Raw genomic sequence first — 24,062 nt, 5'->3', positions numbered from 1 at the left:
AGTAATTTTAAAAACATTGTAAAAACATTGTAAAAACAATGGTGACATAAGCAACAGGAGAAAATGGCATCCGAAATGTCACAAGATTGTGCATTGCACATAGAAAAGGAGAGTTTCTACGGTAGAATCGGATACTTTTCCTTCCTGCGTGCCTTTTGAACACATTTAATGTATAATGATTCCTTCTGACATATAGAGGGAATGCCAGTATCACATATTATATGTCTCTAAATCCTTTTATTTCCTTTCAGAATTGACTGATAATTACTTGCCACACTGTGTCCTCATGCCTGTTATTATCTGGACTCGTAGAGGGTCTGAGTAAGATTATGTTCTTTGACAATTTGCATCTGGAATCTTCAAATTGTTTCCATATCCACAAGAGTTACTTAAAGGATCACTATAATGTCAGGAAAACAAACCCGTTTTCCTGACACTATAGTGCCCTAAGGGTGTACCCACCCTCAGGGTCCCCCTCCCTTGGCACTAAAGGTTAAAACCCCTTTAGAAGCTTTGCTTAATCAAGTCTCGGGCTCCCTCAGCACTGGTGACCTCTCCTCCCCCGCCGACGTCAGCTCCCGAGAGGAGCAGAATGCACATGCGCGGCAAGTGCCGCGCGCATTCAAACAGTCCATAGGAAAGCATTTCTCAATGCTTTCCTATTGACGTTCTGTATGCTGCATGCAAATTTTGCATCCAGCGTCGCAGATGCGCCTCTAGCGGCTGTCAGGAAGACTGCCACTAGATGTTGGATTAACCCTGCTATGTAAACAAAGCCTTTTCTCTTAAACTGCTATGTTTACATGTGAAGGGTTAAAACCTGAGGGACCTGGCACCCAGAATACTTCATTGAACTGAAGTGGTCTGGGTAACTATAGTGTCCCTTTGAAGGGAAAGTTATATTAACTAAAATGAATTCACTAATTAACTAAATGAGTAGTGGGATATTAATTATGGAATTTTTCATTAGTTTTTTGTTGTTGTTATGATGTTAAAATCTACTTATTAACATCAACAACTTGTTGTTCTACAACTCCCATAATTATCCCAATAATCCAATCCCGATAAACTGAACCGGGCGTATAGATTAGACACAACTCTGCTAGACTCCTTATATATAGTACTGTGTTTCTTCAGTAGAATGTAAATATGAGAATGGGTAGATGGATGGATGGAAGAAAAAAAAAAAAGGAAAAAAGAAAGGAAATTCATATGAATAAATGTGCCTTCTAGAACTCGTTTATACGTAAAAATCAAGTCAACATTACCCTGAAAAATATTTTTTCCCACCTTCTTCAAGAACGGTGTGATATGTGATCTTGTTATTAGAGCAAGTGGGTATTGTCCAACATTTATATTTATTAAAAGAATTGATCAATATGTCATGCCTTATGAAATACGTTATGCGTTACTGCATGCTTTATTGTTCATATAAGTCATCCAATTAAACATAATACGCGGGATGCGGCTGCATCAAAGTGGATTTTCTTTCTCTACTATAGGGAAGTAAATGATAATCCCTCTTGGTTAACTACAGACAAAAGGTCAAATGTGTAATCATAGGAAAGCTTTATTTCAATTTCTGTCGGATGTGTACGAGGCAACATTTTTTCAATGTTATTTTTGATTTTTAACCTAGTTACAGAGTGCTTTAGACAGCTGTTTGTAAAATGTTCATAAGCATACAATATTATCAGAATAAATTCTGTTAATAGCAAAACAAATTAGCAATATAAATGAATTTCATATAGCATTAAATATAGCATTAAATATTACACACAGAAATGCCCTGCATTATTTTTTCAATCAGTTTTTGTTGAGAAAGAGTAATGCATTACATACAAAGAGAGAGTAAAACAATTGTATAGTTTATGTTTGAATATTACAATAGTAAACAGCAATTCAGAAAAACAAGAGGCAACCAGTCGTAAGCATTGAGGTCTTTATATAAAGAGAAAAAAAAAAACTCCAGATCATGCACCCTCTTAAAGATTTTAATGTTTTTTTTTTTGTTTGTTTTTTATTGATGTCCTGAATGATTTTAAGAACTAGTTGGTAGAATAATACAAGAATACTGGCATTTGACATATTTGAAAATCCTATCAAGCTTATTAACTAGTTATTCAATTATTTTGGGAATGAAAATAAATAATTGTGATATATTGAATGTGTGCCATTTCTATTTGCATTTATTGCGTTCTCTATTCGTTTTTTTTTTCCCTTTGGTTACAATGGAACCATGTTTTGCCTCAATGTGTACGTGTTGTATATGTTATATACATATAACACACATTTAACTACTGCCCAAGCTTGGATCATTTTTTAAACTAAACTTTCCAAGTTATCTCTGAATTTTACAATGTATTAGTAATCTGAGTTCAGTGATACATCTCCACATATTTTCAAGTGTAACATTCTTAAAATGTTTTTTTCTTAATTTCTGTTTTAGAGCACAATGAATGTGCCACAAACCAACACAGCTGTGATGAGAATGCTTTGTGTTTTAACACTGTTGGGGGGCACAATTGCATCTGTCAGCCAGGATACATAGGGAACGGCACAGTCTGCAAAGGTAAGTTCACTTGGTCCTATACAATACCAAAGCAAAAATATTTGATGCAATCTGTGTGAGTCAAACCTAGAAGCACAAGCTAATTCAAATTTCCTAGCAAGATGCAAGAGATTGTGTGGGTCTTTTCCAGGGTTTACAGATAGATGTATTAAATGGCATAATTAAAACAAAAGGTATGGAATAATAGGTAACAGAGTATTAAAAATAATCACTGGATGGCTTGGATTGATTGAGCTGAAGAAGACGTGAGGTATGATCAGAGTGACTGTTAGATGATCGATATTGAAGAACGTTAACAGAGGAGAAGGTTTGGTGTTATCGTTATGATGGTGGTAGCAGATTGTGTATGACTATAGAGAATATAAGAATGGCAGTAAGGGGTAGGGGAGAGTTAGAGGTAGTTACAATGGAACAATACAAACAGGCCCTTGGAAAGGGTGACTTGAACTCTCAATTCTAATAAAGCATGAAGTGCAGGAGCTATTTTCAATGCAGCAATAGAGAGAAGGAAGCAGAGCAGGGTTAACTATAAGGTGACCCTAGGCAGCCACCTAGGGCCCAAGAGATTGACAGGAGCATTAGATCCATGATATTGCATAGCCCCCTATGTGAAGAATGAAAGGGGGGCTACCTGGGGCCAGTGGGATCTTAATCCTTGTCATGATGGGTGACGATTTTAAAATGCTTCTCATAACAGTCATAATTGTATAGGTAAAAGGTCTGCATCATGAATCCTATACTAATGCACACAAATAATAACCTTAAGAAGATGCAGGAAATGAATAGAGTTGCTGTTGATGAAGTTCAACTAAGGAGTTAAGTTCTGAGGATTTTCTAAGTGTTGGCTATTGTAAAGGAAGAAAGATAAAAGCAAAGAGAGAGGAAGAAAGAAATGTGGGTCATGGTCTAATGTGAAGTCCTCGTAATTACACTTTATCTAACAAACTACCGTATATGGGAACCAAAGAATATGTCAGCTTGTGTGTAAGTTGTAGTCAGCCGGGAGCACACCATGCTACAGATTGGCATTTGTAAGCCTTCCTTAGTTCCATATGTCCTAACGTCGCAGATTTTACTGTGTCAGTGTATCCGTTTCTCATTAAATCTTTCTTATTTTGTTTTGCCTAAACCTTTGACTACCAAATGCATGCCATCAAATATGAGACTTTTTATAATCAGGATAATTTATTGTTATAACCAAAACAAAATACAAAATAAAGTATAAAAAAGACTCGTGTATGTCAGGTTTAGTCTTCAAACATCCTTGTTACTGCTGTGCATCCATGTGAATCTACTGAAAAATAACCCAAACATGAAGCAGACTATGCCACGTGGAGACAGTTTAAAGGGACAGTCCAAGCATGCGCACCCTCTTCTTTAACTGATCATTTTGTTCTGTTAACTTCAAATCCACATAATTTAGAATTCACACCTTGAGCTGCCACCAGACCAGGAAATGGCTGAAACCTCTCAGCTACTGTTGATGTTCCTAGACCATTCTAAGTAAGTGTTGTACATGTCACATCATAAACATGGACATCGTAATAAAGCAAAAGATGGCAGTTCGAGTAGTTTTTTTTAATGTTTCTAGAACCCTTACTGGCAATATTTTCCCTTAATTCATGCTTTGTTGTTATGTATCTTTAACATTACTTGACATTTTTTGGTTAGTTTAGGTTAGTATAAGTGTTAGGGGTTAATGTCTTTAGGGTTTTAGGGTACTGCTGGGGTTAATGTTTAATGAGAAGGGTTAATAATTACTGTTAGTGTAGTGGTTAATGTTTAGTGTATGTATAATGCAGGGGTTAATATGTAATGTAGCGTAGGGATTAATGGCATGTTTCATTATATATATGAAACCAGGGGGCCGCACTCACCTGAACATGCATAAATGGGTTGCTGCTGGGGCCAATTATTTGGGAGTCAGGCCATCTCCTTGGTTTTGCACCTATCCCTGTCACAGGTGCCTCATTCCATGGCCCTATTTAGCCATGTACTGCGGATGGACCCCCCCCCCCCCCAAGATGGGGTACATTGACATTATGGCAGGCTTATGCTTTGTATGATCATATACTGTAACTAAACCCCCATTTTGCCTAGATTAGGTGTTTAAAAAAAAAAAAAAAATAATAATAATAAAAAAAATCTGTGAGCATTGAAGTTGTTGTTTAGTGGATGAGTGAGTGCACTGGTTATGGTGTATTGTTTGTGTCTGTGTGTGTATATCTATATATATATATGTATATATCTCACAGTGCTGATTGTATGTGTATTTATATATATATTCTTTATTTTTTATATTTCACACTGTATATATATATATACCGGTATATATATATATATATATATATATATATATATATATACAGTGTGAAATATAAAAAATAAAGAATAAACAATGATAAGGGTCAGCTAAAATGACTAGGATTCTAAAATGTTTTCTTTTCTATATTATTAATATGTATTAGTTTTATCATTTTTCAGTGTTGGGATTGCATATATCCATACCCCCAAGCATTGCAATGTTCCCTTTTTATTATTAACATTAGAACATAAATAATCAATGTGTATTTTCCTCTTCACTAGAGCAAGGATTGTCATATTATATAAGTTTAGATCAACTTCAATTTTACTGGTTCACAACTTTTTTTTTATTTTTTATTAAGAGCTGGGTAAATGTTCTACATGGGCACATTGTGGCTCTATTAAAATGTGACATGCTACTGCACAAAACTTACAAAGAAAAGAAATTATAATATACCCTAGGATAGAAGAAATGCTTGAATTTACAACTTTGCTATTTTTTTTTTCATTTTACAAAAAGTTCAGGTTTCAATAGAAATGTACACTTTTATAAATTAACCTGGTTACACTCCCCTAGCTTTTCAATCAGATAGCCGGTCCTGTGACTTCCTGGTTTGGTTAGCTCAGTGGAACTAAACTCAAAGGCACCTTGTTTTCAGGATGATGTAAGTATATGTGAAAAAAGACAAAATAGGAAATCCATTGATATAGTATATAGAAACAATATAAAAAATATCCTCTTACGTCACCCAGAGCAATGTCGTGTTCCACCTCAAGTTCTTGATACCAGAGCAGGACATTGCTCTTGGTGACGTAAGTAGGATATTTCCCTCCATCAATACCAATTGTTTGTATATACTATACCATTGGATTTCCTATTTTGTCTTTTTTCACATATACCTACATCATCATGAAAACAAGCTCCAAAGACCCTCCACTTCTATCCATAGACAGAGATTATTCCGTCCAGGCCTACGTAATAGAGCTGAGACAGCTCTAAAAAGTGTGAGTGCACACTTTTGCCTATTTGTACTCCCTTCACAAACATCTCCTGTACTGCACCATAATATGTTTCTTGCTTTGTACGTAAGGATCCATATACTAAGAACATCATCTGTATCGTATGTATATATAATCTTAAGCGCTGATCACCTCCTGTCTGTTATCTATACTTACTGTATGTTCAAAATAGATTCTTGCAATCTTTACAAGTTACTAAAAATGCTCACAGATTGCTTTTAACTATAAGCAGGGTATTTGTATATGTTTGCTTATTTAATCACACCTACTATATGTGTGCTTTGCTTCTGTTTAGCATTTTGCAAGGATGGATGTAGAAATGGAGGAACCTGCATTGCCCCCAATGTGTGCGCATGTCCACAGGGCTTCACTGGGTCCAGCTGTGAGACAGGTAAGTCCTTCATATGTATTATTTTGTACCACCCAGGATTGAAACAAAAATATAGATCTACTGGTTTGGCCACTCTTTTGACACCTTCTAGGCCAAGTCAGAAACCTTTGAAAATAACGCAATAGACACACTCTTGCTACATAAATATGTAATTTTTAAGAGAAAGCATTTGTTTGCTCAGTTGACAAAGTAAAATCTTGGCTGGGGGTAATAAGTAAAAAAATAAAATAAAATAAAACTTACTTAACCCCTTAGGGAGCAAACTTCTGGAATAAAAGGGAATCGTGACATGTCACACATGTCATGTGTCCTTAAGGGGTTAAAAAGGCACCGCAAATGAAAATATGTTGGTTAAAAGTTTAGATTAAACAATGAATATAGTATCTGAACTCTTGGCATCTATTCTTCTTTTGTGTTGGTACTATTTTGCTTTCAAGTCATTTCTTGTTTTCTATTTAGAAGATATTTAAATATTACCAGAATATAAAAATGAACCCTGGAGATATGTACGTAAAACATGTAGAATATTTGTTGTGGAAATAGATGAGGAATTAAAGAATAATGGTTTTTACAACAATGATCCCCAGAGTGAGATCAACATTTAATAGATTTAAAAAATATATATATTCATTTGAGATTCTGTACTTATAATTTATATACTATAAATTAAAAATGTATCTCCCTTCCTAAATAAAAACAAGATATTATGAGAAGTAATTATATAGCCATTCATAGGCAGATAAAATCTCGTTAGATTAGAATGGCCAATTCAGGAATAGGCAAGAATACATAACACTAATGTGAACACTTGTGGAGGTTAAAAAAATGGAAAAAGAGCTGGATTGGTAGACAAACTTGCACAGTATATAACACTACTGCTTGCTATCAGAAGACATGGTACCGGTATCTGGAATATAAATGCATAGCCGGAAATATGGTTTGCATATTGTGGGATTGTCGTATTTCTCCATGTTTTTCACTTGTTATAAACTTTGATATACATATTAATGGAACATTGTTGTCATTGTTGTATTTACTAAAAAAACAGGACCTACTATGTTTGAATGTTAATATGCATTGCCATATACAATTTTACTGTTACAAAATGTAATTCTTTTTTTTTTTTAAAGAGAAGAAGAAATAATGTCAGGTTAGAAAAAAAAATATGGTCAGATAGGTTAGACTGGTGAGGATGCAAATATTTGGAAGTAATTAAATTCCAATTGTCCAAATGTCCAATGTAAGGCAGATGTATAGGATAATAAATGCTGGATCAATGTTGTATTCTATTCAGAGCTATCTCTTGATCCATCCAATCCCGGACTGATTGAGGTTCTAGTTATTCAGTTCATATCTGGGAAATTGATAGGTAAACACAGATGTCTCTAAAGATGTAATTCACAATTGCCACTGCCTGATATATATATATATATATATATATATATATATATATATATATATATATATATATATTTATTTGTAACCAATAGCTTTGAATATTTTTATTAATACATCATATGCACATCCTGTACGTATCCAATTGCCACCATTTCAAAATATCATACTTTTTTAATACATTTTGGACTAGTACCTACATTTCTTTACATACAATTATAACATATTCATGATTTTTAAACATTTACTCACATTTGACAACCTTAATTGTAATGTATTCTCTAGAATACATGTTTGGCAGACCAGCTGACAATCTATTTAGTGGGTATGTTATAAATCAATTAAGTTGATAGACAACAAACAATCACAGCTAAAAGTGAGAATTGTCAAGAATCCAAACTAAATTTAAATGGACACTATAGTCACCAGAACAACTACAGTTTAATGTAGTTGTTCTGATGTCTATAGCCTGTCCTGTAGGCATTTTAATGTAATCACTGCTGTTTCGGAGAAAAGGCAGTGTTTACATTAATGCCTAGGGACACCTATAGTGGCAGTCACTCAGACGGCCACTAGAGGTGCCATCTGTGTGAGTGCTGCACAATATGAACTGATCTGATGAACTCAGATAAGGAAGTGTAGCATGTTCGGGATCAGCCACAAGGAGACCTGCGCCTCACTAGAAAAAAGTAAATAAAATAAATTTTTCATGGGGGCATCAAGGGTGGTCAGGAAACTAAATAGCGTTTACACCTATAGTGTCAGGAATATACATTTGTATTCCTGACACTATAGTGTTCCATTAAATTTAAGACCACAGTAGCTGCGCTGGTAGTATAGCTAACTTGGATAGTTATTTAAGTTTTGCTATTTAGGCTTTAAATATGAAATTCACTTTACATTCTCACTTTAGTCTCACTTTAGTGAATAACTCTGAACAAATTGGTTAAGCTCTTAATGGTCCATTTTTTTTTATATAAAAAACGTTGCTCATGGTGTGGGGGTTTACAATTGAATAAACACATATATTTTTTTGGAAGTATGGTGACCACAGCATCTGCTTTTATTTTCTTAATTTTTTGCATCATTTTAACAGTATTTTCTCCTTATCTATTGTGTTTTTTTTTTTTGTTATATGTGTCCGTATAGATAAAGTATCTTATTTATTCACTTAATTCTGTGAATTATGTTGACGTGGACTCTTTCGGCAAAAATATATAAATTACAAGTATGGCAGATTAAATATCCTCTTTCGGGAAAAAGTATTCATTAGTACAGAAAGTGACGCATATATCCAACTAAATTTGCCATCTGAAAGCTGAGATTAATTACCGGACACATAAAATCATTCCTAAGACATTTATTATAATCACAGTAGCAATTATAAACAAAGATGCTGTTAAACAACGATGGGGTTTATTCACTAAACAGTGAATACTAATGACTTTAGAAACAAAATTGAAGAATTTAAGCTACATTTTATTAATGAATTTAATTTGTACAGTTTTTTTAAACTTTATTATTTTATAAAATATTTTATAAAAGATATCCTTTCTGTTAATCCATGCTCTTCTAATCTTCTATTGCTAACAAAATTTACATACCTAAATTTAAAAATGTGTACAGGTGTTTTAAATATTTTTAGGTGTGTGTTTCTCATATCATTGTATACATTATTAAAAAAAAAGTGGTGTCAGACCTCACAAAATAAGTGACCGCTTTGACAGCACAATCATATGACAGAAAGCTTTTATGACCGATGAAGAGATTTTGGCTTCCTATCTTAAAGTGATCAGAAACGGTGATTGTTGGGTTGACTCGAGCTGAACACATCCATAATAAATGAAAAATGCGGCAGTCATAATTAGATGAGACAATAACATCTTTATTCTCTACACCAATGTATACAGGAGGGTAAGGAAAGCCAAGCATCTAGAGATATCCTTCATATGCGCTCTTATGATTGTGTCGAGGTAGCCTACTGGAAATGCTTAGCCCACGCTCCAAAATGACAGCAGATATCACGCGGTATTCATAATTCTCATTATTACTAGTCAAAAGCTGTCTCCCACTCCTGCATTTCTCTGATCAATATAAAGTTAAACCTCTCTTGGAGTTCTAATTTGTTGAACCAGGAAAAGCCTTGTTGTCTACTGTGCAGTTCAGAGATGAGGGCTAATGGATATTTGTGGTCCATAATGAATGTGGGCTAGCTTGGAATCTTTTATTCTTCATTAAGATAATTCCTGCTGTATTTAGGGATGAGGAAGGTTGTTAGTTAAAGCCCCTGTTCAAGTTCTCGGAAATCATCATTTTTTTCAGGGGCTGATGAAGGAAATGTTCAATCCATGCCTAGAGATGTGTCAGACAGCAGATCAGAGGTACAATGAAATCATCAGCCCTCTTGCTTTGAGAAAAGTCACATGGATTTTGAAAATCTATATTTTTTCTAAAGTTGCTAAGGAACTCTAAGACACTCATTCTGACATAATTACAGTGCCGTCCACTAATATTGGCACCACTGGTAAATATGTGTCTATGTTGTTTAACTTTTTGATCTTTTGGTAAAAAAAATACACACAAATACTCTGCTCTCACAGATATCAAAGAATTGCAAACATACCACAGGTTTATAAAAAAAATAAAAAATCTTTGTGAAATATATGTGGCACAAATATTGACATTAGAGATGTCCCGAACGGTTCGCTGGCGAATTGTTCCTGGCGAACATAGCTTGTTCGCGTTTGCCACGGATGGCGAACATATGCGATGTTCGGTCCGCCCCCTATTTGTCACGATTGAGTAAACTCTGACCCTGTACCTCACAGTCAGCAGACACATTCCAGCCAATCAGCAGCAGACCCTCCCTTCCAGACCCTCCTACCTCCTGGACATTTTAGATTCATACGGAACTGCATTCTTTTTTTTTATTATTTTTTCTTTTTTTTTTTAGACAGAAGTGTGTTATATTTGAGCATGCTCGGGTGAACGTGCGTATATCATGGCTAGTTGCACTGAGGGTATGAGTATATAGCAGTACATTGTTGTGAAAGATGGTTGTCATGTTTAGGGTGTAGCTTGCATGTTATCAACTGTGTATTTATATCAGCAGCTCCACCACTAGTTATAAATCAAGTGTGAGTCGCCCCATGAGATGAGATTAGTGAATAACATAATACATGAACGGTTAAGGTAAAGGCATGTAAGGAACTACGACAATAAACTCTTTAGGAGGTGAAATAATGACATGTTTAAACGCTTGCTATTTTATGATTAGTTAATGTGCAGAGAGCAGTTCATGTGATCAAAGGCATGGTGTGGAGGATCGGCTATAGTGGGACATGCTTGGCAGGTTGCTGTTTACTGCTTGTGCTCATCCGATCCCTTCTGGGCGCCAGGTGCAGACCCTGGGAGTCCCTGATACCTGGAACAACAAAAACAAGTCCTGAGTGCCGGGTTCGCGGCTTGAGGTGGTGGAAGCTTGTTTTGTCAGGTGGTCGGATCTGTCCCGGTGGTGCTTCACGTCCGGTGCGGGATTGTGGTGGCTTAAGGTGGAGGCGAGTGCTTGACATGGGGCAGGCTCTGCATTTCTGTTTGTGTCTCCGGTCCCGTCTTCGATGCCTTTTGCGTTGGTGGATTTTAATGGGGATTGCTTCGCTTAGCTGTGGTGGAGCTTGTTGGGGCTTCCGGCTTGTTATTTTCTTCCAAAATTGATTAAAGAGTCTGTCCAGCTTAGACTCAATATCCTGCCATGCTTTGCTGGTACCAGGAGGACACGTGGCTGCCGCCATATTGGGAGAGTTGCAGATGAGTATGTCAGCCTGGGTGGCTGTGCTCTGTGCGTCCATTAGCTCCAGACAGCCTCTCAGGGGTGGACCGGGATAACCCCCACTGGTCCGAGGGGGGGGGGGGGTAACGGAGCTCCTGTCAGGAAGTAGCTGCTCCTGGGCATCCCAGGATTGGGAGATCAGCCGCCTCTCCCGCCCGGTGAGCACCAGGCCACACTTGCCACGCGGAGGTAAGTAAAACTCTGTTGAGTTGCTGACCGCTATTAAGCATGTCGGGTCGGTCAGGTAGAAGCAACATTGCTGGGTCATCCCCTTCTGGGGTGAAATTCGCTTGTTGATAGCTGTTTAAAGTGAGATATTGAGAGAGCTCACACAAAGTGCGTCTTTCCTCTATGACAGCTAGGCCCCGCCCCCCAGAAGCTGCATTCTTAGTGAGAGGAGGGACAGTGTAGCTGCTGCTGATTTAATAGGGAAATCGATAGCTAGGCTAGTGTATTCAGTGTCCACTACAGTCCTGAAGGACTCATCTGATCTCTGCGGTAAGGACAGCACCCCCAAAAGCCCTTTTTAGGGCTAGAACATCAGGCTGCTTTTTTTTCCCCTGTGTAATCTAATTGCAGTTGCCTGCCTGCCAGCGTGTGTGTCAGGCTCACAGCGTATACTGTGCCCACTTGCCCAGTGCCACCACTCATATCTGGTGTCACAATAGCTTGCATTTAAAAAAAAAAAAAAACTTTTTTGACTGTAATATAATAGCAGTCAGTTTCCTTCACACGTGTGCGTTTCAGGGCCTGCCAGGGCACAGTGTCACACCAGTGCAACTCATATCTGGTGTAACAGCAGTGTACATAAAAAAAAAAAACTAGAAATTTGACTGTGAAATAAAAGCAGTCAGTCTCCTTCACATGTGTGCGTTTTAGGGTCTGCCAGGGCACAGTGTCACACCAGTGCAACTCATATCTGGTGTAACAGTAGTGTACATTTAAAAAATATATACAGGGGGCTTGTTGTCACCTTTCGGGGACCCTTGGTGTTGTACGTGGCTGGGTGGAGGAAGAGATCTTCAATGACATCAGTGAGGACAAGGAACGGGACATGGCTAGCTTGGTATCCAACCTTGTGCAAATGGGGAGTTTGCGGTTGTGCAAATGGACTGTTTGCGGTTGTTTGCGGTGCGTTAAACGGGGAGTTTGGTCTGTCACTGTGAAGCGGGCGTAACCCTTACACTACCTGATCGATACAACATCATACCTGATGTTTTAAAGCACGTTATTCCAAACTATTTAGGAATGTTAGGTGATTTATGCCCTTTATGGATTAAAACCAGACTCTGCATTAACTATGTAATTTTCCATGGGAGTTTTGCCATGGATCCCCCTCCGGCATGCCACAGTCCAGGTGTTAGTCCCCTTGAAACAACTTTTCCATCACTATTGTGGCCAGAAAGAGTCCCTGTGGGTTTTAAAATTCGCCTGCCTATTGAAGTCTATGGCGATTCGTCCGGTTTGCCCATTCGCGAACATTTGCGGAAGCTCGCCGTTTGCGAATGGAAAATGTTATGTTCGCGATATCACTAATTGACATCCTTTTAATAAATACTGTGTGCTACCTCCTTTGCCAAGATAACAACTCTGATATTTTTCCTATAAGTACTGATGAGGTTGGAGAATACATGGTAAGGGATCCCCATGCAGAATTTCTCCAGATTCTTCAAATGTCAACATCAATTCTCGTGAACTCTTCTCTTTTCACTCACTCACAGGTTTTCTATGGGGCCTAGGATGGACATGGTAGGAGCTTGGTTTTGTTTTGGATCATTATCCTGCTGGAAGATCCAACCATTGTCCATTTTAATCTTTTGGCAGAGGCAGTCAGTTCATTTTATATCTGTTGATTTTTTTTATGAAGTCAATGATGCAATGTATCCTAAGAAAATGTACTGGTCATGTGGCAGAAAAACAGACCCAAAACATTAAAGAGCTACCACCATATTTTGCTGTGAGCATGAGATACTTTTCCATATGGCTACCCCTGTGTGCGCCAAAGCCACCTCCGGTGTTTATTGCCAAAAAGCTCTATTTTGCTTTTACCTGACCATAGAACTCAATCAGGTTTGAAGTTCCGGTTGTGTCTGGCAAACTGGAAATGCTTTATTTTAGGTTTTTTTATGAGTGTAGAGGCTTTTTGCTTAAAAACCTTTCAATCAACTTGTGGTGATGTAGATGACATCATCTTGTAGTTTTGGAGATTTTATGATCCCAAGTTGCAACTAACTTCTGCAATTCTCCTGCTATGATCCCAGGAGACTTTTTGGCCACTTGAACCATCCTTTTCACAGGGCGTTGACACAATATATACACACATCCCTGCCAGGTTGATTCATAACATTTCCAGTTGACTGGAACTTAATAATGATTGCCCTGATGATGGAAATGGAAATTTCAATAATTTTGCTTTTTTTTTTTTATAGCCACTTCGCCTTCTTGCCGTTCGCCTTACCCATTGTGATGAATGACTAAGGTCCTATGTTTTGCCTCATAGTTATACCCATGTGAAACAGGAAGTCAGGGTTAAACAATTTCCTGTTCCTAGTCACCCTGGTGGACTGAAATTTTAAAACATCAATGGGAATATACTTCAAATATATTTTACTCATATGAATTCATAGGGGCAACAATAGTTGTGCCACACATACATTTCACAAAGACAAAACAGACAATATGCTTAGGACCACTGCTAGATGATCTGGTTGTCTCAGTACAGACACGCATCTTCTATGAATCTTTTTAGAAAAGCACAGAAAGAGCTTGCCACATTCTTCTATATACTCATATACATTTGTGAACACAGATGTATAAAATATACTCACAGGTAAATTAACTTACGCCCACATTATAATCTAGCAGTGGTAACTGTCCGATAATGTTTTCTGTCTTTTGGCCAGTATTTTGCAACAGTTATCAAAGCAATCACAACCCAGATTTCACAAAACTGTAATCTGCCAGTAATGCATGCCAAGTCTATACCCAAACTTTTATCAAATTGTTAGGCCGATAGTACAAGGTTAATGGCAAGACAAATAAATGTTGATACCTTTGTGAAGCAGAAATTGCTAAATTGTTCACCATCTTGTTATAGTGTAGATTACTTTCCTTTAGAAGAATTGTTTTTGTCAAAATGTTTGGACTTACAGAAACATAAGGACCTTTTTTCACAGATTTAATCATGGTGAACGACTTAAACCTGAAACAGTGGGATTGTAATTAACACTGGTTCATCAGCAGTTGTTAATGTGTCATTGAACTTTGAATATAAGATGGTGGTGATATAAAATGAAATAACAGCATTCACTTTCTGACTGATTGAAAAAGTCACAGAAGAGGTGAAACGCGTTTCAAGAGGCATCCTGTTAGTTTCACATCTTTGGTTTTAACGTCTATGGTTGCACGCCAAATCTGTTCCTGTATAATTTTGCAATAAAGCATCCCTTTGATAAAGCCTGTTGTTCTGGTCAACCTAGCCACAAGGAAAACGTATGTGTAGTATCTCAGCACTGCTATATCCTGAGCTCTTTATATGCTCCATCCCATGTGAGTTTATCACTATTGTTTTACCTTATGTCATCTCTTTATTTGATAATCTACACTATTGGATAGCCTTGCATTTATTTGAGGATCTATACTATTGAGGTCTTATGTGTAACTTTACTGACACTGGTGTTGTGGAACTTTACAGACACTGGTGGCTTCAATATCTAGAACCAGATTTTTTTTTTGGCTCTAAACCATATGAGTGTGCACTTGCTGCATATTAATATTTATTTATTGTGAAAATAGATTACACTATGTTTTTCAATCTTTTGTTTGTTTTGGGGTATATGTAATCATTGTTGCTCATTTATACAATAAGTAACCACACCGTTTTATACACAGACCGCACTTTGACTGCATAGTATTCGCTTTATAGCTATCAAATTCTAGAACATAGATGTTAATTGAATTGCTTGAGTAGCCAGCATATGCAAACCACCACCCATAAAATGTTAGAGTGATATTCCACTGCATTACAATTATTCCTTTTACGATGTGAAACAATACATATATTATTTGTTTTTTTGTTGGAAACGTGTCAGCCAGGGATGAAAGATTCAAGGGACACTGCAGAGTATCACACCAAATATTATTATGAATAATATACATTTTGCATTAAAAAATAGACATTAAAAAAACTAGAAATGCCATTTCCTTTTTTTTTTTTTTTTTGGAAAACTGCCCTACCCTACGTGTCCTCAATATTACATAGAATGTGGCTAAGCACTCCTTTTTATGGGGGTATATGTCTGTTAATTTCTAATGCAGGTCAGTGGAAAGTCAATACAGTACAAAACATCACTCAACATCTCTCTATTAATAAATGAACCCGCTCAGAAATAAAATGAATGAGAATGTAATAAAAGCTACTCAAGTAAAAACACTCTATTGTGCTGTTTTAGAAAAACATACAATTAATGCATGCATTTTATACTATATTGGATCAATTCCTCTAGGAAAAGCTGTGATACACTGTCTGAAAATATACATATTATACCTTATATTCTAGTAGAACTAAATCTCTACTCACATTGAAGAATATATGAATACAGATTCAAAAACTAAAAGTACTATTAATGAAATAAACCAATGCTAAGATTATAAAACATTTTAAAAAGAACTGGTTACATATTGTCTCCCTCTCTTGCTCTTCCACTCACTAAAATGTTCAATCTCTCCCTTTCCTCCAGCACATATCCTTCACCCTTCAAGCATGTAACTATAACGCTGATTCTGAAAAAGCCCAACCTCGACCCCAACTCCCCATCCAACAACCGCCCTATATCGCTCTGCCATTTGCCTCCAAGATTCTTGAGAGAGTCGTGTATGCGAGATTGACAGGCTTCCTCAAATCCAACTCTCTGCTTACCCGCTTCGGTCTGGATTCCACGCTCGTCACTCTGTTGAAACAGCTGTGACCAAAGTTAATCGCTGCTAAATCTCGCGGCCATTACTCTATCCTAATTCTCCTTGATCTTTCTGCAGCCTTTGACACTGTTGATCATCAACTGCTTCTTCTCATTCTCCATAATCTCAGGCTACGAAATACTGCTCTCTCCTAGTGCTCCTCCTACCTCTCCCAGTGCTTTTTAAGTGTTTCTTTCTCTGGTTCTGCCTCTTTTTCCCAACCCTTCACTGTTGGCATTCCCCAAGGGTCTGTCTTTGGTCCCCTATTGTTCTCAGTTTACACTGTCTCCCTTGGTAAACTCATCAGCTCCTTTGGCTTCCATTACCATTTATATGCAGATGACACACAAATCTACCTGTCCTCTCCTGATCTCTCTCCGCCCATTTTGACTCGTGTCTCTGACTGCCTCTATGCGATTTCCAACTGGATGGCCGCTCACTTCCTTGAACTCAACCAGTCTAAAACAGAACTTCTGGTCTTTCCTGTCAGGATCGGGACAGGGATCCAACACGCAGAGTACAAACAGGTGGTAGGTACGTATACCGGACCTTAGAATGGCCGGACTTAACGTAAGGAGTAAGTAGAGAATGGTCTAGGAACAAGCCGAGGTCGAGGGAAGGAGAGGACAGGTAAGCGAGAGACAAGCCGAGTCAAAGGGTAACAGAGATAAACAGGGTAGTACAAACAAGCCGGGTCAGAACCAAAGAGACAACTAGAATACAAGAGCACTGAGTGACTAGACAGGCTAGAACCACGACAGGGCAATGAGCAGATGCCGAAAGCCTTACTTTATACCTTGATTCTAGAGGGTAATCACGTCCCCGACGAGTCCTGATTAGTGCTCGGGACTTGACTGACAGGTCGACCCGGGTTGGCGTCATGACGTCGACTACTGAGCGTCGCGTCATATAAGGAAGTGGATCCCTCGCGGTCGGGTTGTAAATGGCCGAGAGAACCGCGAGGAACGGAAGAAACAACCCCTCTGGGAGGATAAACGTCTAAGTCTCTCACCTCCTCTGAGGTAGAGACTACAGGTACCCTGACAGTACCCCCCCTCTCAGAAACGCCCACCGGGCGGAAGGAACCGGGACGAGATGGAAAACGGGAGTGAAAAGCCCTGCGGAGGCGAGGAGCATGTACATCCTCCTGAGGTACCCAAGTCCTCTACTCAGGACCATATCCCTTCCAGTCAATAAGATATTGTAACTTCCCCCGGGAGATTCGAGAATCGATGATGGAGTTGATTTCATACTCCTCCTGACCCTCAACCTGAACAGAGCGAGGAGAGGATATAGTGGAGGAAAATCTGTTACAGACTAGCGGTTTCAGTAAAGAAACATGAAAGGAGTTAGGAATGCGTAAGGCAGCTGGAAGAGCTAGGCGATACGCAACTGGGTTAATTCGAGTCAGAACCCTGTAAGGGCCAATGTAACGAGGAGCGAATTTCATAGAAGGAACCTTCAAACGAATGTTTCTAGTACTCAACCATACCCTATCACCTGGAACAAAAACCGGAGCCGCCCTTCTGTGCTTATCAACGTGTTTCTTGAACAACATGGAATTATGTAGGAGAATTTGTCGAGTCTGATCCCACAACTTCCTCAAATTGGCAACATGAACATCAACCGACGGTACCCCTTGGGAAGGAGAAACCGAGGGAAGAATGGAAGGATGAAAGCCATAATTCATGAAGAAGGGACTGGAACGAGTAGAATCACAAACGAGATTATTGTGTGCAAACTCCGCCCAAGGAATCAAACCGACCCAATTGTCCTGGTGTTCAGAAACAAAACAACGCAAATATTGTTCAATCTTTTGATTGGTACGTTCAGCAGCATCGTTAGACTGAGGGTGATAGGCAGAAGAAAAATTCAATTTGATGCCTAGTTGAGAACAGAAGGATCTCCAAAAAACGTGAAACAAATTGGGAACCTCTATCGGAAACAATTTTGGAAGGTATCCCATGTAAGCGAAAAATCTCTCTCGCGAATATCTCCGCCAATTCAGGAGAAGTCGGGAGTTTAGTTAAGGGCACGAAATGAGCCATCTTAGTAAACCTATCAACCACCGTGAGGATCACAGTCTGTTTTTTAGAAACAGGCAAATCTACAATGAAGTCCATAGCCAAACAGGACCATGGTCTCTCTGGAATGTTCAAGGGATGTAACAACCCACATGGAAGCGTATGAGGTTGCTTAGTCTTCATACAGACCTCACATGCTCCGATGAAATCCCTAATATCCTTCCGTAAAGAAGGCCACCAGAAATCTTTAGAGATCAAGGAACATGTCTTGCGAATACCCGGATGCCCAGCCGCCTTACTGTTGTGAAAACACTGTAAGAGTTCCAGTTGGAGTTCAGGAGGAACGAAATGCCTTGCCCCAGGAGTCTGTCTAGGCGCCAGATGCTGCAACTTCATGATCTGACCAAGCAACGGAGAGTGAATCTTAAGACTCGTGTTGGCGATAATATTGCACCTGGGTACTATAGAAGACAAAACCTGCTCAGATATCGCAGAAGGTTCATATTGTCGAGACAAAGCATCGGCTTTAGAATTCTTAGAACCAGGTCTATAAGTGAGCACGTAATTGAAATGCGTGAGGAATAAAGACCAACGAGCTTGCCTGGAGGACAAGCGCTTGGCCTCCCCAATATAGGACAGGTTCTTGTGGTCTGTCAAAATAGTAACAGAATGTAAGGTGCCCTCCAATAAATGTCTCCACTCCTTTAAAGCCATGATAACTGCTAGTAGTTCCCTGTCACCAATGTCATATCTGCTCTCAGGGCCTGATAGTTTCTTGGAAAAAAAACCACATGGATGTAAGGGCTTATCCACACCTAACCTTTGGGACAGGATAGCACCTATACCTGTCTCTGAGGCATCTACCTCGAGTAGGAAAGGCAGAGTCGTATCAGGGTGAACTAAAATTGGTGCAGAAGCAAACAGTTCCTTGAGTGTTTTGAAGGCAAGAAGGGCTTCAGTAGACCAGTTCTTAGTGTCAGCCCCTTTTCTGGTCATATTGGTAATAGGAGCTATAATTGAAGAGTAACCCTTAATGAAGCGCCTATAATAGTTGGAGAATCCAATAAACCTCTGAATGGCCTTGAGGCCCCTGGGTAAAGGCCAATCCAAAATGGACTGGAGCTTATCCGGGTCCATCTTAAACCCTTCCCCAGAAATCACATAACCAAGAAAGTTTATCTGGGATTGGTCAAAGCTGCATTTCTCCAATTTGCCGTACAGGCCATGTTGAAGAAGCTTGCGCAATACCCTTCTGACTTGTCTGTGATGAGTCTCAATCTCTCTAGAGTGTATAAGTATATCATCCAGATATACAATAACGCAGTCATGTTGAAATTCCCTAAGAACTTCATTGATCAGGTCCTGAAATACTGCCGGTGCATTACAGAGGCCAAAAGGCATTACTGTGTATTCATAGTGCCCATAACGGGTATTGAACGCCGTCATCCACTCGTGTCCCTGATGAATTCTCACCAAGTTATACGCCCCTCTGAGATCTAACTTGGTGAAAATCTTGGAGCCTTTTAGACGATCAAAGAGCTCAGTAATCAAAGGAATTGGGTAGGCATTTCTAATGGTTATTTTGTTCAAACCTCGATAATCAATGCAAGGTCTTAGTGTACCATCCTTCTTTTTAACAAAAAAAAAACCCAGCCCCGGCAGGAGAGGAGGATCTCCTAATGAATCCTTTTTCAAGGTTCTCACGAATATACTCCTCTAAGACTAAGTTCTCTTTAGTGGACAAAGGATATACATTACCCCTGGGGGGCATAGTACCAGGTAGTAGATTAATCTTACAATCAAAAGACCTGTGTGGGGGTAAAGTATCAGCATTCGTTTTGTCAAATACTGCCCTTAAATCCAGGTACAGGGGCGGTATTTGTACCTCTGTAGAGTAGGTAGAATTAATCGGTGTGTTAACTGCGCAAAGCGGTGACACTGTCCATAAGCACCTGTCCTGACAACCCTGACCCCATGAGATTATCTCCCCTAATTCCCAATCAATAATAGGGTTATGTTTTTTTAACCAAGGGTACCCCAGGACTATGGGAACAGAAGGAGAAGAAATAAGCAATAAAGATATGTCTTCCTCGTGTAAGATACCAACAGTTAATTTAACGGGTATGGTTTCACGGAAAATAACAGGCTCAACCAAAGGTCTACCATCTATGGCCTCAACGGCCAAGGGTGTCTCCCTTAACTGGGATGGGATAGCGTGTTTGGTAACAAAAACTTGGTCGATAAAGCTCTCAGCAGCTCCGGAATCTATCAATGCCATAGTTTCTAGTACTCCCTTCTCCCAAGTTAAAGAAACGGGTAGCAGAAGCCTGTGATCTTTATAATTAAGATTAGAGGACAAAATAGAAACACCCAAGGCCTGTCCTCTAGAGAAACTTAGGTGCGAGCGTTTCCCGAGCGATTAGGACAATTTAGGCGTAAATGACCTCTGACTCCACAGTTCTCCCTTCTCCTGTACTGTCTCTCCTCTTCTGAGAGGCGAGTATTGCCTATCTGCATAGGTTCTGGAAAAAGTGAGGTTGTGGATTCAGAACTTTGAAATGAAGGAGCTAGTTTAAAGGAAGGTCTACGGTTTCTCTCTCGAGTGTTCTGCCTCTCTCTTAAACGTTCGTCAATGCGAGAAATAAAAGAAATTAAATCCTCCAAATTTTCAGGAAGCTCTCTAGTAGCAACCTCGTCAAGGATTATGTCTGATAACCCGTTTAAAAATACATCTATATAAGCCTGTTCATTCCACTTAACCTCTGCCGCCAAGGACCTGAACTCTAGTGCATAATCCACAAGTGTTCGGTTTTCTTGTCTAAGGCGCAACAGTAATCTAGCTGCATTGACCTTTCTACCTGGAGGGTCAAAAGTTCTTCTGAAAGCAGCTACAAAGGCATTATAATTATATACTAACGGATTATCATTTTCCCACAATGGATGGCCCATCTCAAAGTTTTCTCAACAAGTAATGTGATAATAAATCCAACCTTCGCCCTATCTGTAGGATAGGAGCGGGGTTGTAATTCGAAATGGATACCTATTTGGTTTAAGAAACCACGACACTTCTCTGGAGAACCACCATAACGTACAGGTGGAGTGATACGGGAAGAAGCACCTACAGTGGCTACCTCTAGACCTGAACTCACAGGAGAGATAGAAGTATTACGCATCTCCTCTGGTTGATTACCAGAACGAGATAGTAACGCCTGTAGTGCTAGAGCCATCTGGTCCATTCTGTGATCCATGGCGTCGAACCTAGAGTCAGAAGGACCAACCTGAGTGTTTGTACCTGCAGGATCCATTGGCCCTGTCGTAATGTCAGGATCGGGACAGGGATCCAACACGCAGAGTACAAACAGGTGGTAGGTACGTATACCGGACCTTAGAATGGCCGGACTTAACGTAAGGAGTAAGTAGAGAATGGTCTAGGAACAAGCCGAGGTCGAGGGAACGAGAGGACAGGTAAGCGAGAGACAAGCCGAGTCAAAGGGTAACAGAGATAAACAGGGTAGTACAAACAAGCCGGGTCAGAACCAAAGAGACAACTAGAATACAAGAGCACTGAGTGACTAGACAGGCTAGAACCACGACAGGGCAATGAGCAGATGCCGAAAGCCTTACTTTATACCTTGATTCTAGAGGGTAATCACGCCCCCGACGAGTCCTGATTAGTGCTCGGGACTTGACTGACAGGTCGACCCGGGTTGGCGTCATGACGTCGACTACTGAGCGTCGCGTCATATAAGGAAGTGGATCCCTCGCGGTCGGCTTGTAAATGGCCGAGAGAACCGCGAGGAACGGAAGAAACAACCCCTCTGGGAGGATAAACGTCTAAGTCTCTCACCTCCTCTGAGGTAGAGACTACAGGTACCCTGACATTTCCTCCCTCAAGTATTGCTACTCCCATGTCTGTCTCCCTCCAAGTCAGCGGTGCCACCATCACCTCCACCTCGCAGGCTGGCTCTTGGTGTTCTCTTTGACTCTGACCTCTCCTTCACCCCTCATGTCGAGTCGATCACCAAATCCTGCCGCTTCATCTCAAAAACATAGCTTGCATCTGCCACTATTTAACACCAGGCGCAGCTAAGGTGCTGGTCCATGCAGATGATCTTTCTCGCCTTGACTACTGCAATCCCCTTCTCAGTGTGTTTCCAGATTGCACCACTGCAATCTATAATGAATGTGGCGGCTCATTTTCCTGTCCGCCCCCACCTCCCACGCCTCCCCCCTCTGTAAGTCCCTACATTAGGTTCCTGTTAGATTTACGGCTCAATTTAAGATTCTGGTGCTTGCTTACAATTCCCTACATAATGCTGCTCCAACCTACCTATTCTCCCTAATACACAATTTTGTCCCATCGAGACCCCTTCGCTCTGCCGAAGATCTACGTCTATCCTCTGTTAGTAACCCCACATCTGATGCTCGCCTCCAAGAAAGCATATCATTAAAACTGTTAGCGGGTTTTCATCCCCCCCCCCCTCCCACCCCATGACTTCTCTCCTGCAACTGTCAAAAAACAACCTAATTTCTCAGTGAATACTTTTCTAGCAACCTATTTTATTACCCCCTACTTATACCTTTTGTGTCATTATACCCACTCCCTCTAGCATGTAAGCTCATTGAGCAGGGCCCTCAAACCCTCTGTTCATGTGTGTCCATTTGTCTGGTTACAATTACGTGTCTGTTAGTCCACCCATTGTACAGTGCTACAGAATTTGCTGACGCTATATAAATAATATAATAATAATAATAATAATAATGAAATACACAAGACTGACAGAAGCACAGACCTGTAATTACTGTGTTTCTTGCAAGGAGTAAAATTAGCATGGACTGGGATATAGTGATTAATAACGCTGACTGGGATATAGTGATTAATAACGCTGACTGGGATATAGTGATTAATAAATCAAATAGTGCTGCTTAAAAATGTAAAGTTTAAATAATGCAAAGTTCTGCCAATAAAGACAACATTCTACTCATGATTAGCAAGGACACAAGGAAAGAAATTATTTATTGGGTGTCTAAATTTCTGTAGTACAGATTCTTTTTATATTAAATTATGCCTGTCATCATTTTCTTCTTTTTAGCAATTTTCAAATAATTTGTATTGAACTTTTTTGTTTCAAAATATAACACAGTAGACATTGTTGAAAAAAACTAACGAAACGAGTACAGAAGAATAAAAGGGAAAAAATAGGGAAAAAATGATTCTTCCACAACAATCATAAAAACCATTACTTGCTCGTAACAACTCCCTCTGGGCTATCCAGTGCATGTATAAAAGTTATGTCAAATACCTGGAAATGTATGTAAGCTAAAATAATTTGGTAATTTTGACATTGAAAACCTTTAAAGGAACACTCCAGACTAGCTTTATTCATGAAACTAACGAAAACGTAGCTAAACTATTTTTAAAGGAACACTTAGGGGACCATAACAACTTTATCTCAATGAAGACATTATGGTGCCTAAAGGTCCTGAGCTGGTCATACCTTAACCCCAAAGTTCACCACCATGTGCATCAAAGTCTATCATAAAGGCCTCTGTGTAGGCCAAAATGTTGCA

The 24,062-nt window shown here is 39.3% G+C and overlaps 1 protein-coding gene across 1 annotated transcript in view; it reads left to right on the top strand.

Annotated features, from left to right (window-relative positions):
• The window catches only part of NELL2 (neural EGFL like 2), a 334,186-nt gene that overhangs the window by 230,575 nt on the left and 79,549 nt on the right, over window positions 1–24,062 (top strand). Inside the window, exons 14-15 of the mRNA XM_063446945.1 lie at window positions 2,450–2,572; window positions 6,192–6,287. Of these exons, the coding sequence (XP_063303015.1) occupies window positions 2,450–2,572; window positions 6,192–6,287 (219 nt within the window). The remainder of the gene's footprint in view (window positions 1–2,449; window positions 2,573–6,191; window positions 6,288–24,062) is intronic.

The sequence above is a fragment of the Pelobates fuscus genome, chromosome 3 (assembly GCF_036172605.1).
Source record: "Pelobates fuscus isolate aPelFus1 chromosome 3, aPelFus1.pri, whole genome shotgun sequence".
NCBI classification, from domain to species: domain Eukaryota; kingdom Metazoa; phylum Chordata; class Amphibia; order Anura; family Pelobatidae; genus Pelobates; species Pelobates fuscus.
This window is presented reverse-complemented; position numbering and strand designations above follow the sequence as displayed.